The sequence below is a fragment of the Austrofundulus limnaeus genome, unplaced genomic scaffold (genome assembly GCF_001266775.1).
Source record: "Austrofundulus limnaeus strain Quisiro unplaced genomic scaffold, Austrofundulus_limnaeus-1.0 Scaffold1, whole genome shotgun sequence".
In the NCBI taxonomy this organism is placed as follows: Eukaryota; Metazoa; Chordata; class Actinopteri; order Cyprinodontiformes; family Rivulidae; genus Austrofundulus; species Austrofundulus limnaeus.
In genome coordinates, this window is record NW_013952403.1 from 2,014,942 (window position 1) to 2,029,931 (window position 14,990).

Sequence of the window (14,990 nt, forward strand, 5' to 3'; positions counted from 1 at the left end):
CACACACACACACACACACACACACACACATTAAATCCTTCTTTTTAATCCATCGTGTTACATGGAAATAACAGAAACAAGAATAAATGGTTTTTAAGTGGACGTGACCCAAACGTTGGGGAAATAAGAAATATTACGAGATGACGTCATAATTGACATATTATGTCATTAAGCTCCGCCCCTGTTGGAGCTGTCTCGTATTTTGAAGGGGCTGAGTTGGCAACCTTAAACGCACACACAAACATTTTCACAAGCTTAAGACAGGCTTTTTTCTCTTCAACCCCCTTTAAAATGTAAACCCTAATAAAAAATATTGTGAAATTCCATGCACGCAGTGGTTCTGCTAATCAGCTCACGGCTACTAGCAGAAGTAATTTGTTGTTTAGCAGATTCGATTTTTCACTAACTTTAAAAAAACGTTAAAATACTAACAGCTAATCACTGTTAGAGTTAGTTTGCAGCACTTTCAACTAGTTTAGTATTAGCTTCCGCTGTTTGTTTTTTAATGTTTAACGTTGCAGGTTAGCTTTTTCATTAACTTTGAAAACCTTTACTGGACCAATCAGCGTCCACTAAATTAGGTTTTGCCAACTTTAAGTCCACTAACAGCTAACTAACAAGCTAACATTAACAGGTTTGTGTCAGTCCCACCAGCCCTCAGTGGAAGGAGACGAAGACAGTTGACGCAAACTGAGTGACAGTCGTCTTAGAGATTAGCTGTTAGTGTTAGCTTCTGCTCTTTTTTCCTTGTTTGACTGTTCAGTGTTAGCTTCTAGTAAGTTTTTACTCATTTAGCCATAGCTTTGCTATTTTTTTACATGTTTAGTGGTTTAGCATTAGCGAAACTATATCTTTAGTTAGCGGATTATGACTTAGCATTTAAGTTTCTGAAAACTTCGCTTAATTCAACATAAAACCTCTAAAATCATTTAATMACTGTGACAAATGAATGTAATGAGATATTTAAAGCTGAAGTATATTTCCTCGCAAACCTTTTTGTTTCTATTCTAAAATAAAAAGCTATAAAAGCTTGAACGGAGCTGTCGGATCAGTAAAAGGTTTCGTACCGACGCAGTTGTCACAGATGCTGCAGTGAGACGCTCGCGGCGGTCTGAAGATCTTGCAGGTGTAGCAGTACTTCAGCTTGACGATCTGGTTGTTGATCTGGACGTTGCGGATTCGAGGTGGGGGTCGTTGTCCAGCTGGGACGTTTCCRTTAGCAGCCTCTGTGGTGAAAATATGAATAAATAGATAGAAGTTATTAAAACAGAAACAGCAGCTCAATGATCAAAACACACACACACAAAAAAACTGTGAACATTTTGATGAAGAAACATCAGTAATTTATTTAACACTTATGTCAGAGTTTTAGACTGAGATCTCTTGTTAAAAAAAACAGCAGCTGTTTTCATGTTGGTTAAGATTTATTAGCCTTGGCAGCCATTTTGAAATGGTTTATGAAGTATTTTGCTGACAGACAAATGCTCACACAGGTGAAAACATTATTGTTCATCTTTTGCTTTTATATGTCAGGTGATAATGTTAAATGTGTACATTTCARCATCACTTTGCACTGAAAAGACTCAAATCTTTTTTTAGGAGTCTTGTTTACTGCTCAGCAGCCACCAAACAAATTATCTTCATCATCGAGGATTTAAATGTTCAGGTTTTGTTGCCCTGCGAGGAGCAGGAGCGGCGCTGCAGGACCTCTCGGGAGAAAAGCTGCTGAGGAGAAAATCCACCATTATCAYGCTGCAGCGAGGCGTGCACTTAATGGAAAAGAGCAAGCTTTCTCATTTGATTTTCTGAGGATGCATTAAGATAAAAACAGACAATATTTGTGGGAATTAAATTAACTCGGCAGGAGACAGAGGGCTCTGAATTAGTCTCTTAGCATTTGTATAAAGCCATTAGTGAAGATTTTCTCTGCAGAAATAATATCTAAACCACCAAATGAAAGCTGTGAAAATATTTTTCCTAACAGATAAAAGATAATTGRCATTAATTCTCAGAGTGGTGGTCTTCAGGACAAAGGCAGCAGAGGACAAATCTGTGAGTCACAGGAACTGATGCCGCTCCCTCGGGTGAATCAGTGGCGTTTTATATTCCAAGAGGATCCATCTTCTCGTATTAGTGCCCCCACCCCCATCCCACCATCCCCCCACCCCTCCATCAGGATCACCACTAACAGGCTGAGAAGACAAAACATCCAGGTTGCCGCTTCAAAATGATCGCCTGCTTTTTGCGACTGTTCCAGATCATTATCACAAAAATTTAATCAAACATTTAAAATAAAGGCTTAGATGTTCTTGAAGGGATGCACATCGCTGGTGTGGGCCAGCTCTGGCAATGATGGCACTGTTTTTAAAGTGCCTGTAACATCTTCAAATACAAAAAGTCAAAGAAAACATCTTTAGGCTTAAGAAAATTGGCACAATAGTAATACACATGATTTTACACATCTCGTCTCATAACCGACCTATTTTCTGTTGTATTTGGCTCAGCAAAGTGAAACAGGAAGTGACATCAAAGGGGAACTCTTTAATAAAATAAACTCTCTGGTCTTTGTTTATTAAAACAATATTATTTAAACTTTAACTCTTCTTCATCTCTCTTTGATAGAAATTTAAACTAATCTAAAAAAACATCAGATTCTTCTCCACAGCCTCTGTTGTTAGCGGTTGTAACAATGCTCTGTTAACATGCACACATTCCCTTTTGACATCACTTCCTGTTACTTCACTCGCAAATATCTCAACAAMTGTTCWTCTCAGTGGCGTGAAAATTGTTTTGCAATAAGTTATCAATGTTCTCTTTCCAAAAAATGCATTCATGTTTATTACAAAAAATTGATGTCACAGACACTTTAAATGACACTACAACTGGCCCGGTTGTGGTTTGGTTTAAGTGGCCCAAATCTGTCCCATAAATGGACCACCTCTGGCAAACCACATTTGGGCCACCAAAGGTCCGTCATTCCTTGTGATACCTGGGCTGAGTGTGTAGTGCATTGCGTGGGCCAGACAACTGTTGCCATGTGGGCTTAATGTTGTAAATATGATCAATCACGATCTGCAGCAAGAGCTAAAAGAAAAAAATGTCGGAAATTTAGTTTTGTAGCATTTTCAAATTGAAGCAACAAAGACATTTTTCATCTCTGCGTTCATTAATAAATTTATTATGGGATGTTCTGTTTGATAGATACTTTCTGTAATAAATAACATTGGCATCTAAATTAACTACATTAAATGGCGACACTGATTAAACTGACAGATGTTCTCTATAATTTTGTTCTAGTWACAATAGAAATAGAAGAAAAAATGTTACATTTTGGCCTGAAAACACCTGAATTTGTGAAAACAATCCAAATAATTTCCTATTAATTCTCTAAATTATTTGAATGCCTATAAGCTCTCTCTGTTTTCTAGTTATGCAGATCGGTCCAGGTGGGAGTTCCTCATGGAGGAGTTTTAGGGTCACTGAGGCTGAGTGAGTCTTCGTCATCCTGCAGAATGAGTCAGAGAGCAGCTTCCTCCTCCTCTTACTCAGCCCTGCTTTCACAGACCTCTTCTGTCACCAGCAGCTAGGATTTTTTTTTTAACAAAGTGTAAGACAAAAAGTAGAGCCGCACAGGGAGAGGTAAAAATACCACAGAGTAAAAGAACAAACAATTCTCAGGTAGCTTGATCTGAATGGAGCTCTTCAGATGAGCACAAACTGCCTCATGAACAAGAAAAAGATAAATATAGACGCATAACAATCATGAATAAATCAGAAGGTTTGGCTTAGAGAACAAATTTACTGAAAAATTCATTCCTCCTAAACACTTCCTGTTGAACTGTTTCCWTTTAATTTGCAGCCCACGTCCCGGGTGGAGACGATGTAAAAATGATTAGARCCAAGGCAAAAACGCTGCTGGAACATTTGAACGCATGGCGATAAAGGTGCTGATGATGAGGATGAAGAGCAGCTCGAGGAAAGAGCAGCTAACACCAGAGCATCAAGGAGATTACAAACTGGAACCATTTCGACAATATAAACAGGCAAAACAATAAAAACTAAGAAGAATTTGATTCCTGTATTTAAATATTCAGTCAAAAATCTGTAAGAACAGTGTGTAAAGATAGAAAATAAGGCAAACAAATTATTTAAATGCCACATCTTTAAAAGCCGATCTAGTCACTATTTGCTTTAATTGTGATAAATGTAAAAATTTCGTATCGTTTTGTTTGTATGAAAATTTTAAAAAGAACTAATGATATTTTTTATTCATCCAGGACAAAATAAATAAATAATATAGTAACAAATATTTTAAAAGRATCCATAATTAGTCGTATTATTTGACTTTATTTGATAAACATATTTTAACTGTAAATTAAATTAAAATAAAGGCTGTAAAAATACTGTAGGCTGTTTAATTTTTATTATTTTTTAACTAAATATTAAAAAATATATTACACGGACTGAGCCATTTTATTTACACGCAAAGCATACTGGGTAAATGATGATGTCGATAGGTCAATGGTGCGAGGAACCTCAACTTAGCCTGTTAGCTTTAGCATTAGCCCCGATGCTATCACCATATATATGTATTAGCTCAGCGCTACACATTCTCCTCTCGTAACTGAGGTCTTCCATCAACATGACAGAGAGGGGAACACAAAAATGACTCAGCCTGCAACTGAAAATATGGATGGAGGACCTCAGTTTAGCTTGTTAGTTTGTCACGCTAGCGCTGAGCTAAAACGTACAAGGCAATATAGCAATGATGCTTAAGCTAAAGCTAACAGGCTAAGCTGAGGTTCTTCTCCCATGAAGCAGCTCTGTTGTCCTCCATCTATATGTTCAGTTACAGGCTGAGTCATTTCTACCTTCTCCTCTCTGTCAACGCTCTCTGGTTTCATTTAAAAGAGTCGATCRTCAGATATTGTCCAAGATTAACCTTCAGGGTGGATATAGCTCWCTCACACAGATTACCTATTCACGTCATCATTTACCCAGAATGCTTTGCGTGTAAATAAAATGACTCCGTCCGTGTAAAAGTATTTTTAAAATATTTACAAAACTAAACATCCAACAGTATTTTTACAGTTTTTATTTTACAGTTAAAATATGTTTATCAAATAAAGTCTAATGTTACAACTAACCGTGGATCCCTTTAAAAAGTAAATCTTCATTAAACCAGTCACAGCTTCAGCAGACAGATAATTTGACATTAAAATAAAAGTAGACAAGTTTTTAACTCACCGATTTCCATCTCGATGAAGCTGGCCTCCTCTGGCAGCGCCCGCGGCAGAACRCCCGGGTCGCTGAAGCTCGTCCTCAGGAGGAAGGCCATGACGAACAGGAAGAGGATGATGGCGAAAACCGGAATGGCAGGAGACAGGTGGACAGCCAGGTAAGGGCATCTGTGGAGAGGAACACGAGCGAGAGCAAAACGTCAGATAAAACATTTAAAACAAAGCGGGACGCCCGGACGAAGGGGTTGGTTTTGTGAATTCACGTTCAGGTAAAGGACTGCGTCGCAGAGAGACACGAGGCGAGAACACAAGTCTGAGGTCACGACCTGATGAGATGCTGCGCCGGCTGAACGGCTGTTCGGAGCGCGAGGTCGTGAACTCTGAACTCTGCCGTTTGTCTGGAAGTCATGGCCTTATCATCGCCTTCTGAAGAAAAAGAAAAGAACAGCTCTGTGCTTCAGGCTGCAGAGCAAACTGCTGCACCGACTGAGCCTTCAGCGTTCAAACAAAAACATTTCCTCGTATCCTGAGAGGATAAAGTCATGATGCAACGTTGAAAGGCTGCTTTACTAAATGGTGCATGATGGGAAATATCTACAACCATCACGCTCAGCTCCTGCAGCCATGTGTGATTTTCTGTTTTTGCTTCTTGTGATGTTTAGTTTCTGTATAAGTTCAGTTTGTTCCTTTGCCTCCCYGTGTYTCTGCTCCTCAGTCCTGCCACGCCCACCTGCACCTGTTCGCCATTCCCATTAGTCTCCGCTGCTGCCACCTCCCTCAGTAGCCTTTATTTGTTTCCCATTTTATTTCATTTTAAAGCTTTTTTGCACAAATTCAACTCCAGTCATCACCTTTGTCTTATCTGCAACACATAAAGCTCAACATTACGTAATGCCTAACGTAACTGAAGCATGTCGTATTCTGTATTAATTATTCTGAATTCAAATGCTAACGGACAGGTTCTGTAAATATCTGTTGAGCGGTTCATGAGATATTATGATAACAGACACAAAGGCGTGACTATAAACAGCCTTCACCTCGCAGCTGCAGGTCAGGACGCAGCTACAAATGTTGTGATAAAACATCACATTTCAGAAGCTGTTAAATGGTCTCMAACTAAATATTTTTAATTCTGTTCAGACAGTGATGTAACGTGATTATTTGTTGCACAGTGTTACAGGTTTTCTGTCTGACAGGACGCCTAAAGAAAACAAGGATGTGGTTAAATAAAATCAAATAAAACCCTGCCAGTAAGCACAACTCGGTAAAGAACAAAGTCCATCTGTTCATCTGCAGGCGTACAGCTAAACCAGGTATATCAGCATACCTGAGAGACAACACGACAGCACCTGCAGCACCAGTTTGAGTCGTTCCCCTGCTTCTTCCCCCCACCGACAGAAACTGGGTTCAGAGTTCAGATCAGTGGAAGACTTCCTGCTTCCCGTGTCGGCACAGAGAGCAGGTTGCTCRCTCGGCACTGATGACCCGAAGGTATTCGAGTCACGCTCTATCATCAGTTCCCATCAGCTCTGATGGTCACGTTCCTTCCTGAGTGGAACCATTTCCTCTGCTGCCGAGGAGCCGGCGTGTCACCGAGCGTTAAAACAGCAYAGGAGCTGCAGGAAAACTGCATTTAATCAACTCCTGAGTCCAACGAGAGGGGAAAACGTTCACATCGCAATCAAATCAGACGCGCTCAGACTTTGACWCAGCTTTCTGTCTTTTTGTGATCAATTCAAATCTGGTTAGTGTGACTGATTAAAGATGATATGTGTGGTTTGATGGTATGTGTTAGGGTCAGGGATGCTTGTTTTCAGGGAGMGGAACATTAAAACTAACATGCAACAGAACCAGGAAATCCAGTTTTTCAGGTTTCTACCCTGGAGAGAACTCACCTGGCTGCAGCTCCAACAGCAGGTGAGCTCAGTTTAGAGCCAAATAATCCAATAAAACATAATCAGAATCACTTTATTGTTAGTGTTACAATGTGTATGACCCTCCACCTGGATTGATAATCGAAAATGATTGTTAGGCCTCAGTGTTGGAAGGGACTCTTGGCCATCAAATAAAATTTTAGCTCATTATTCATAAAACTAAAGTTATAGCCACTTATGTGTTTGCTAAGGCCTCTCAGAGTCAGTTAACTCCAGTTGTGTTTGACTATAARAACACAAGGAAACCTGCTGGCACATACAGTATAAGTGATCTATGTTTAAAGGTGAGGCCGCTGCAGACTTTGACCCTGAAGTTTCTTAACTCAGAGTGACCTGAACCTAAAGATGAGAACCTCCTTCAGTGTAGATATCAAATTAAAATCTTAAAGCTGAATTTAATGTGTCATCACGATTGTTCATTTCAGAAGTCCTGCAGGAATCAAACAGCAGATTTAAAAAAAAAAAACACTTTTAATGTAATTATTACAACCCTGTCCCTCCACTCATAATGCTGGGATTCTACTGTCCTCCTCCTCTGTTACTGGATACAGATAAAAAAAAATTGAAGAGAAAAATCAATATCTTGGGAGCTCTGATACATCCCTCTGGAGCAGACATTCCAAGAAGCTGCTGCGTTTTATTTATTTTTTTATTTTCTCACGTCACATTCACCAGTCTGTGTATGACGTTCGTATTCAAAGCTTAATTTATGCGTATTTGTGTGTGAATGGGTCGATAACGAACATTGGCTAAAAATACTTTGTAGAACGTCGCTTTATGATGTTCGGTCCATTTACTTGTATTAGCTTAATGGCCATCCCGCTTAATGAGACATCTATGTATTCATGTCCATGGCCGTTTTAGCAATTAGCATTTGTGTTAGCTTCTGCTAAATTTTACTTGTTTATCTGTTTAGTGTTAGCTTTCACAAATTTTTACTTGTTTAGTTGTTCATCGTTAGCTAAATTTCATATGTTTAGCGTTAGTGAAGCTACATTTTTAGTTGGTGGATTACGTGTTAGCAAAGCTAACCATTTGATAAGCTGTGCCCATAACTAATTTACCAAAAGTAAGACAAAAAAAGGATATCCTTGGCACCAGTCATGTAGCTAAACGTTCCTGATTCACTTATAAAATGGACCTGTGTTGTCTGAGAGAGAAATGTTGCTCTGCTGGCCGAATGCAGCTCATCTGACTCTGCTCCTGCTGCAGAGCTACAAACAGGCCGACATCGATCTGCAACCACTGCTGCATCCAGAGGGAGCGTAAAAAAAAAACACACTAAAATGGATCAAAGTGGGGAAAAAAAGCCTGGTCTGATATTTTATGTTTTTGTGCATTTCTTACTTAGGAAAAAGCGTAGCTTCAGGATGAATTTTAATGACGAACATTCTGCAGGAAACACCTGATTGATGTTGTTTACGTGGCCGTTAGGTTTGACAAATACAACAAAACTCTTCTCTGTTAATAAGTTTTAGCAGTATTTCCTGATAGGACACGGTCACGCAGCAAAAACACTTGGATGATGAGTTTGCAGGGGAGCCACAGAAGTTCTTGGGGCGGCACCAAATCCAAAACCACAATAGAGTTTCAGGAGTTTTATTGGGCCGTTGGCAAATATAACCTGTTTGACAAATACTGTGATCAGAGGATTAGGGAGCTGCCTTCTGACAGACGACGTATTATTATTGTTTTAGCTTTTACTGTTTTAATTATTATTTTACTACTTCAACTGACAGGTTGTGGAAACACGTCGTTTGGTGCGATTAGTGAAAACTCTTTAATTTCTTGCTTAAAGTCAAATGTTTTATTTTCCTTTCTGTTTATAGAATCATAAATTCTTCAAATAATCTGATTTTTTGTGCTAGATTAAGATAAGTTTCATCTTTTTTGTAAATATCTGATTAATATTGTCTCTTTGGGATGTTTTTAGTCTGCTCCCTGGTTTAAATCAGCCTCTCTTGTTACGCAACATTTAAATACTACATTAGAAAAACACAGCCTCAGAGCCGGGGTCACGGACGTTTTAATGCAGATTATAATCCCAGCTGTTGCATCACATGAGATTCACTCAGAGAAACCTAAAAAGAAAATCTGGAAGGCAAACGCTGATCTGAGAGACGCTCGTGTCTTCATTTAAACATCCAGACAAGTGGAAAGGAGTCATAATGAAACGTTYCTCCCTGTATGGAAGCAGGATGTGGTGGGAAAAATAATCCATCTCTTCCCGGGAGAGACGCTTCCAGAGAACAAAGGCCTGCAGATCTGTGTAGCTGGAGCGTGCACTCTGAACAGGACATAAATCATGTTATTGCTCATTTGGCCTCAGCTGGAGGCTGCTTCATGACAAGGAGACAGGGTGGGGTCAGACGATAAAAAGATCTCCTCGCTCTGTAGGATCGACCCTGCGCTCGTCTTCGTAACACCTCTCACATGCCTGGTGCTCGTCAGACAGACACACTGAGGTACGGTGGGGAGAACACAAAGAAAAGACTCGGTGCATGCACATATGCTGTCCTGGCTGCAGCTACGCGTCCTGCAGTGGACAGATGACAAACTGCTCCTGCCTTCCAGTTTCTTCCAACTGAACTCTGTAGGAGGTGATGAGCGTATGCAAAWCATGTAACGTGCACTCATAGATATCCAAACCCAGCCATCATTCAACACAAGCAGATCTTCAGATATCTGCACTCAGTTCAGGAGGATAAACGGATCAGAACGCTGCAGAAACCCAGCAGGACGGCAGACAGGCAGACAGACGGACAGGCAGGAGCCGGCCCACCTCTCCAACAACTAAATCTGTTTACATCTTTCTAACGACTCTTTCCGTTTGCGGACACTGCAGCTCGATTCGGAGCGATTTGAAGCATGGGGAGGTTTGTGCCGACGCCAGGAGGAGGATGGCGAGGCGTGCGCTCGGCTGGTGTTGGACGGGAGCCAGGAGGCAGCGGGAAGTAGTCCCAGCCTTTCCACTCAGCAACCAGAAACTCACCAGATTTTAATATGAATAAACCGCTAATAAACTGCAAACACCCATGTTGTTTGTCATTAGAACGCTTCTTTTTGAAATAAAGACCTGGGGTTAGTTAAACATCACCAAATACTGACAAGAGATGGATGAATTTTATAAATGTTATCATCATGCCAGGCCTCAGGTGATCTGTTCGTCCTCAGAGTATGTGTTGGGGATGACTCTCAGCTACTACCACAACAAATTTTAACCCTATATCTGTCAAACTGACGAGTTCTGTCCATTTTTGAGTTTGGTTAGGTCAGCTAGCTGTGGCAGCCATCTTCAGTTAGGGTAACTGCAAGATGTAATCAGGTGTAGAAGAACATTCAGTAAATATTTACAGAGTTTAATTAAAAATTTGTCCCGTGCTTCATGAAATTATGACAGTTGAGCAAATACGTGGCTACATTATTGCCATTTTTCCTTTGGCAGCAGGTGATAAAAACTCATTTTCAGCACAGTATGTTTGGTAATTATAATTTTTTCTCTGATTTTATGTAAAGAAACGTTCGCTTCATCATAAACCACGAAAAGCAGAAAATCTTTAAACAACATGAAGAACTGCTCAAACCACAAATAGTAATACACTAATAAAAGACTCACATTTTTTCATTTGAAGCTCGATGCCTTGAGTTAATAGAATTAAATCAGACTTTTGCCACTTCTAATCTGCTGCACTTTGCTCTGTTTTATTGGAACATTGTATCATTTAGTTCACTTTACGGTAGGCTACGACACTTTAACTTCATTTCAACAGGAGGACGGGTCCAGTTTGGTTCTAAATGTTTAATATCGACAGATTTGAACAAAAGAATTGAGYGAAATGTGCAAATAGCCTTGTTGCTGTTAATCAAACTCAGTGGTGGGCATGGTTCCGCTAACCTGCTAACAGCGAAGCTAACTTAGGCAAACATTAGCGGACCAATTAGATTCTGCTAAATTTAGTTTCGCTAACTTTAAGTCTGCTGACCAAACTCACTTTTTTTCTTGTCTGTTACAGTCATTTATCTTGAAAAACATGAACTGAAAAAGAAAACAGGAAGTGCATTTCTGCCTCCGACAACAGGAATTTGGCGCTTAAGTTAGCTGTTGTCAGTTAACGTTAGCTTCCGCCATTTCATTTTTTTTAACATTTTTCATGTTTAGCGGTTTTACATCAGCAGGAGTTAATTATTTTTTTAGTTAGCAGACTGGTATGAACGTTTTGTCCTTTGTGTGTGTGTGTGTTTATACTGTATGTCTGTTGTGTGACCAAAACACGTCATAAAACATTAAACAAACTTAATGAAACTTGCAGAGAGTAGTTCTAAAACTGAATATCATTTAATTTTAGACAGCCGCCACAGCTAGTGGGATTAAAATTGATTGCAGCACATTTGAGAGAACACTGAGGGAAAAAAAAGTCAGTTCTAGATCAGTTATATTAAAGAGCCCAACAGAAGCATTTGACACGGACAGGTTTTTAGTCAGATCCATAGCTGCTTTTAAACTGTGAGTCTGAGTCCCACCCTYGTGTCTTTTGGGCCTTATATCARTTTCAATATCCCTCCCCCGTCCACRCAGGATAATTATGTTCTGCTGTAATATGAACATATCGAGCTAACGACCCTCAGGCCATTATCTCCGTACCTCCTGAGCTCTCAGTGAGCAGCATCAGCTCTTTCGGACACGAGAACCTTCTGCCCGGACTCAGAGGGAAGCAGGAGGCCATTAGCGTGCAGGAAGAGCCTGGCTTCGTGTGAGAGCATCTCTGTTGCTGCACCTTAAATGGCCTAATAGCTGCAAGCACACACACCCTCAGCAGAGGAGAGAGAGACTGCAGGATTTTGTGCTAAATCATCGAGCCTGGTGTGTTTGGATAAAGCCAACAAGAGCTAAAGAAAGGATAAAAAAGGCTGATTATTAGAAACACTGATGGGACCTGAGTTTACTGTTCGCACCAGAGTTTCAGTTAATCTCTTCATTTTAGCTGTTTTGGTCAAACCTAGAAAAAGCCTTGTGCACAACCGGACCCTCAGAGTACGTTTTTGAATGACGCTCAGCTACTACCACATCAAATTTCTGCTCAGTATCCAGAAAACTGACATTTTTTGTGTCAACTAATGTCGACTAACCATAGCATCCATCTTGAATTGGACAGATTTAAACGTTAAACTTGTTGTTTTCAGCTCAATATTTAAAAGACTGACTGAATTATTGACCTTTTTCTTATTTTTAAAACTGTGTTAACTCTGTGGCGGCCATCTTGATTTCAGTCATTTCCCAAAGCTCAGGAGTTATAGATGCACATCTGATGATTACTTCCTGAAAATTTCATCCAAATCCATCTCGTGGTTCATGAGRTATTTTACTAACAGACCGAGTTGACTGCAAACAGTTAAAATCAATATTTTAAACTGCGATCTGTGGAAACAAGTCAGGGATTAGTCTCAGCTACTACCACACCAAATGTTAGCACAATATCTTTAAATCTGCACTGAGTTAGAGACATTTTGTGTTTTTTTAACTGCATTAGCTGTGGTGGCCATTTTAAATTGGGTCAACACTAAGATCTAATCAGTTATAGTTGCACAATTGATAATTACTTCCTGAAAKTTTCGTCCAAATCCTTCTGGTGGTTCTAAGATATTTTGCTAACAGACAGGGTTGATCGCATACGCTTAATGGCAACATTTTAAACAAAGATCTTGTGTGATCTTCTAGAGCTCAGGAAACAAGTTAGGGATCAGTCTCAGCTACTACCACACCACATGTTAGCACAATATCTTTAAATTTGACTGAGTTAGAGACATTTCTGTGTTTTTTCCAGTTCAGCTGGCTGTGGCAGACATATTTTATTGAATTAATATTAAAAGTTAATCAGATATATAATATCATTAAATGATTATTTGCTGCGAGTTGCATTTAAATTTGACCAGTGGTTGTGAGATAACAGACAACCTTATTGAATAAAAGAACAATAAGTCTTTATTATTATTATTATTATTATTATTATTATTATTAGCTGTTGTTAGATCTCCAAAATGTATGGCTTTACACCTAATTTAAGTACTTTTAATTTAATATTTCATTATTTTTTTTTAATAAATCGAATTTGCGATTAATCGAACATGGCTCAGCTTGGCACGCTCTGGACATCCAGCCAATTAAGGACAGAGACACGAGCTTTGAGCCGGGCMCCATAAAAGGATCTGGTCTGGACTCACTCGAAGGCGAAGAACAGGGAGCAGGTCCCGACGATGAGGAACAGGGTCAGGTAGAAGACCCCCTTCTGGCGGGCCATCATCACCCGCCCGTCGCAGCAGAACGTGTTCTTCCCCGGCAGCTTCTCCCATTTCCGCACCTTTCGGGTGATCATCACCGCCGACATGGTGCTCTTCTCCCTCAACTCAAACCGCTCCGCTGGGATGATTAAAATAAATCTATTCAGTTCTGCGCAAAGACGCAGCTGGGACGCATTTTTTTCTTTCTTTGGATTAAAGCGTCGCAGTCACATCATGGACGGCATGTGCGGCTCTCCTTCCTCAAACAGTCCTTTAATCCCTCCAGTAATCAGTCGGATGATTAGAAATCCATCAAAAAACGCGACTGCGACAGATGTTTCCCAGCAGACACGAAAGGAAAATCCACCCTGGATGAAACCGAAACGAGCTGCGGCGCATTCCCAGACCTGCTGCTCAAACCTTCAGTTGTTCAGAAACAAACGTGGAAAAGAATAAATGATCCCAGATTATGATGTGATGAGCTTTCCTTCCTTCCTTTCCTTTCTTTCTTTCTTTCTTTCTTTCTTTCTTTCTTTCTTTCTTTCTTTCTTTCTTTCTTTCTTTCTTTCCTCTCTCAGCAGCAGAATCGCAGCTCTTGGATTTAGTGAATGGCACCAGGAAACACGCCTATGAGATGTCAGATCTTAAAGGCGCAGCACAGGTGGCTCAGGAACAAAGGACGGACCGGATCAGCTCCACCTTGACAGCTGAGGGGACATTACTAATAAACATTTGTGCCTAAATAATGCAGAGGAAACTATTGATCTTAATGCTTGTGCTTTAAATTTTGCCTTTCAGATTGTTGTGAATTTTTATAGCCTATTTTTGTGATTTTAGCTATTAATATAATTTGATTGTTCTGTTGGATCTATAGTTTGTTTTGCCCTGTTTTGTGCAAAAATAAAATGCAAATAACTTAAAAATATATWTTTTAAATAAATAACTGTCCTTACCTGTAGATATGGGTAGAGAAACAGACAGTGGTGGATTCCACTAATCAGCTAATAGTGAAACTAATTTTTGGTTTTTTTAATTAGATTTTTCAATAACTTTGAAAAACATTAGTAGACCAATTAGCTTATTGAAGCCCACTAACAGTGTCAGTCCCACTGTGGTCAGCTGTTCACAATTAGCACAATTTCTGCTCATTTGAACTTGAATTCATATTTAATGTTTTACCCATTGGGTTTAGCATCAGCAATACTAAATTTTTAGCCAGAGAATTGTTAAACAATAACTTTTTGGTTATCTGTACGCCCACCACAGGTGGGGGTGTAGGTGAGCATGGCTCTGCTAATCAACTAGCACAACTTTTTGTTTAGTGGATTAGCTTTTTCAATAACTTTGAATGCCGTTAGTGCAGTGTTTCCCAAAGTTGGGGTCGGGACCCAAAGTGGGGTCCCGAAACATCAAGATGGGGTCCTGAAAAGATTGGAGTGAGGTTAGTATATTTAAAATGGATAAATGCAGTATAAAAATATTGTTACTATGCCCATGTTTTGTTGACCTGATACAAATGTTTATCATACAAATATAGTTG

General features: G+C 39.7%; 1 protein-coding gene across 1 annotated transcript in view; it reads right to left on the reverse strand.

Moving 5' to 3' along the window:
- Window positions 1-13,985, reverse strand: part of zdhhc9 (zDHHC palmitoyltransferase 9) — a 31,975-nt gene extending 17,990 nt beyond the window's left edge. The window contains exons 1-3 of the mRNA XM_014004286.1: window positions 13,394-13,985; window positions 5,248-5,408; window positions 1,068-1,226 (exon numbers count right to left, since the gene is read on the reverse strand). Coding sequence (XP_013859740.1) covers window positions 1,068-1,226; window positions 5,248-5,408; window positions 13,394-13,557 — 484 coding nt within the window. The 5' untranslated portion in view covers window positions 13,558-13,985. The remainder of the gene's footprint in view (window positions 1-1,067; window positions 1,227-5,247; window positions 5,409-13,393) is intronic.
- Between the last annotated feature and the right edge of the window lie 1,005 nt (window positions 13,986-14,990).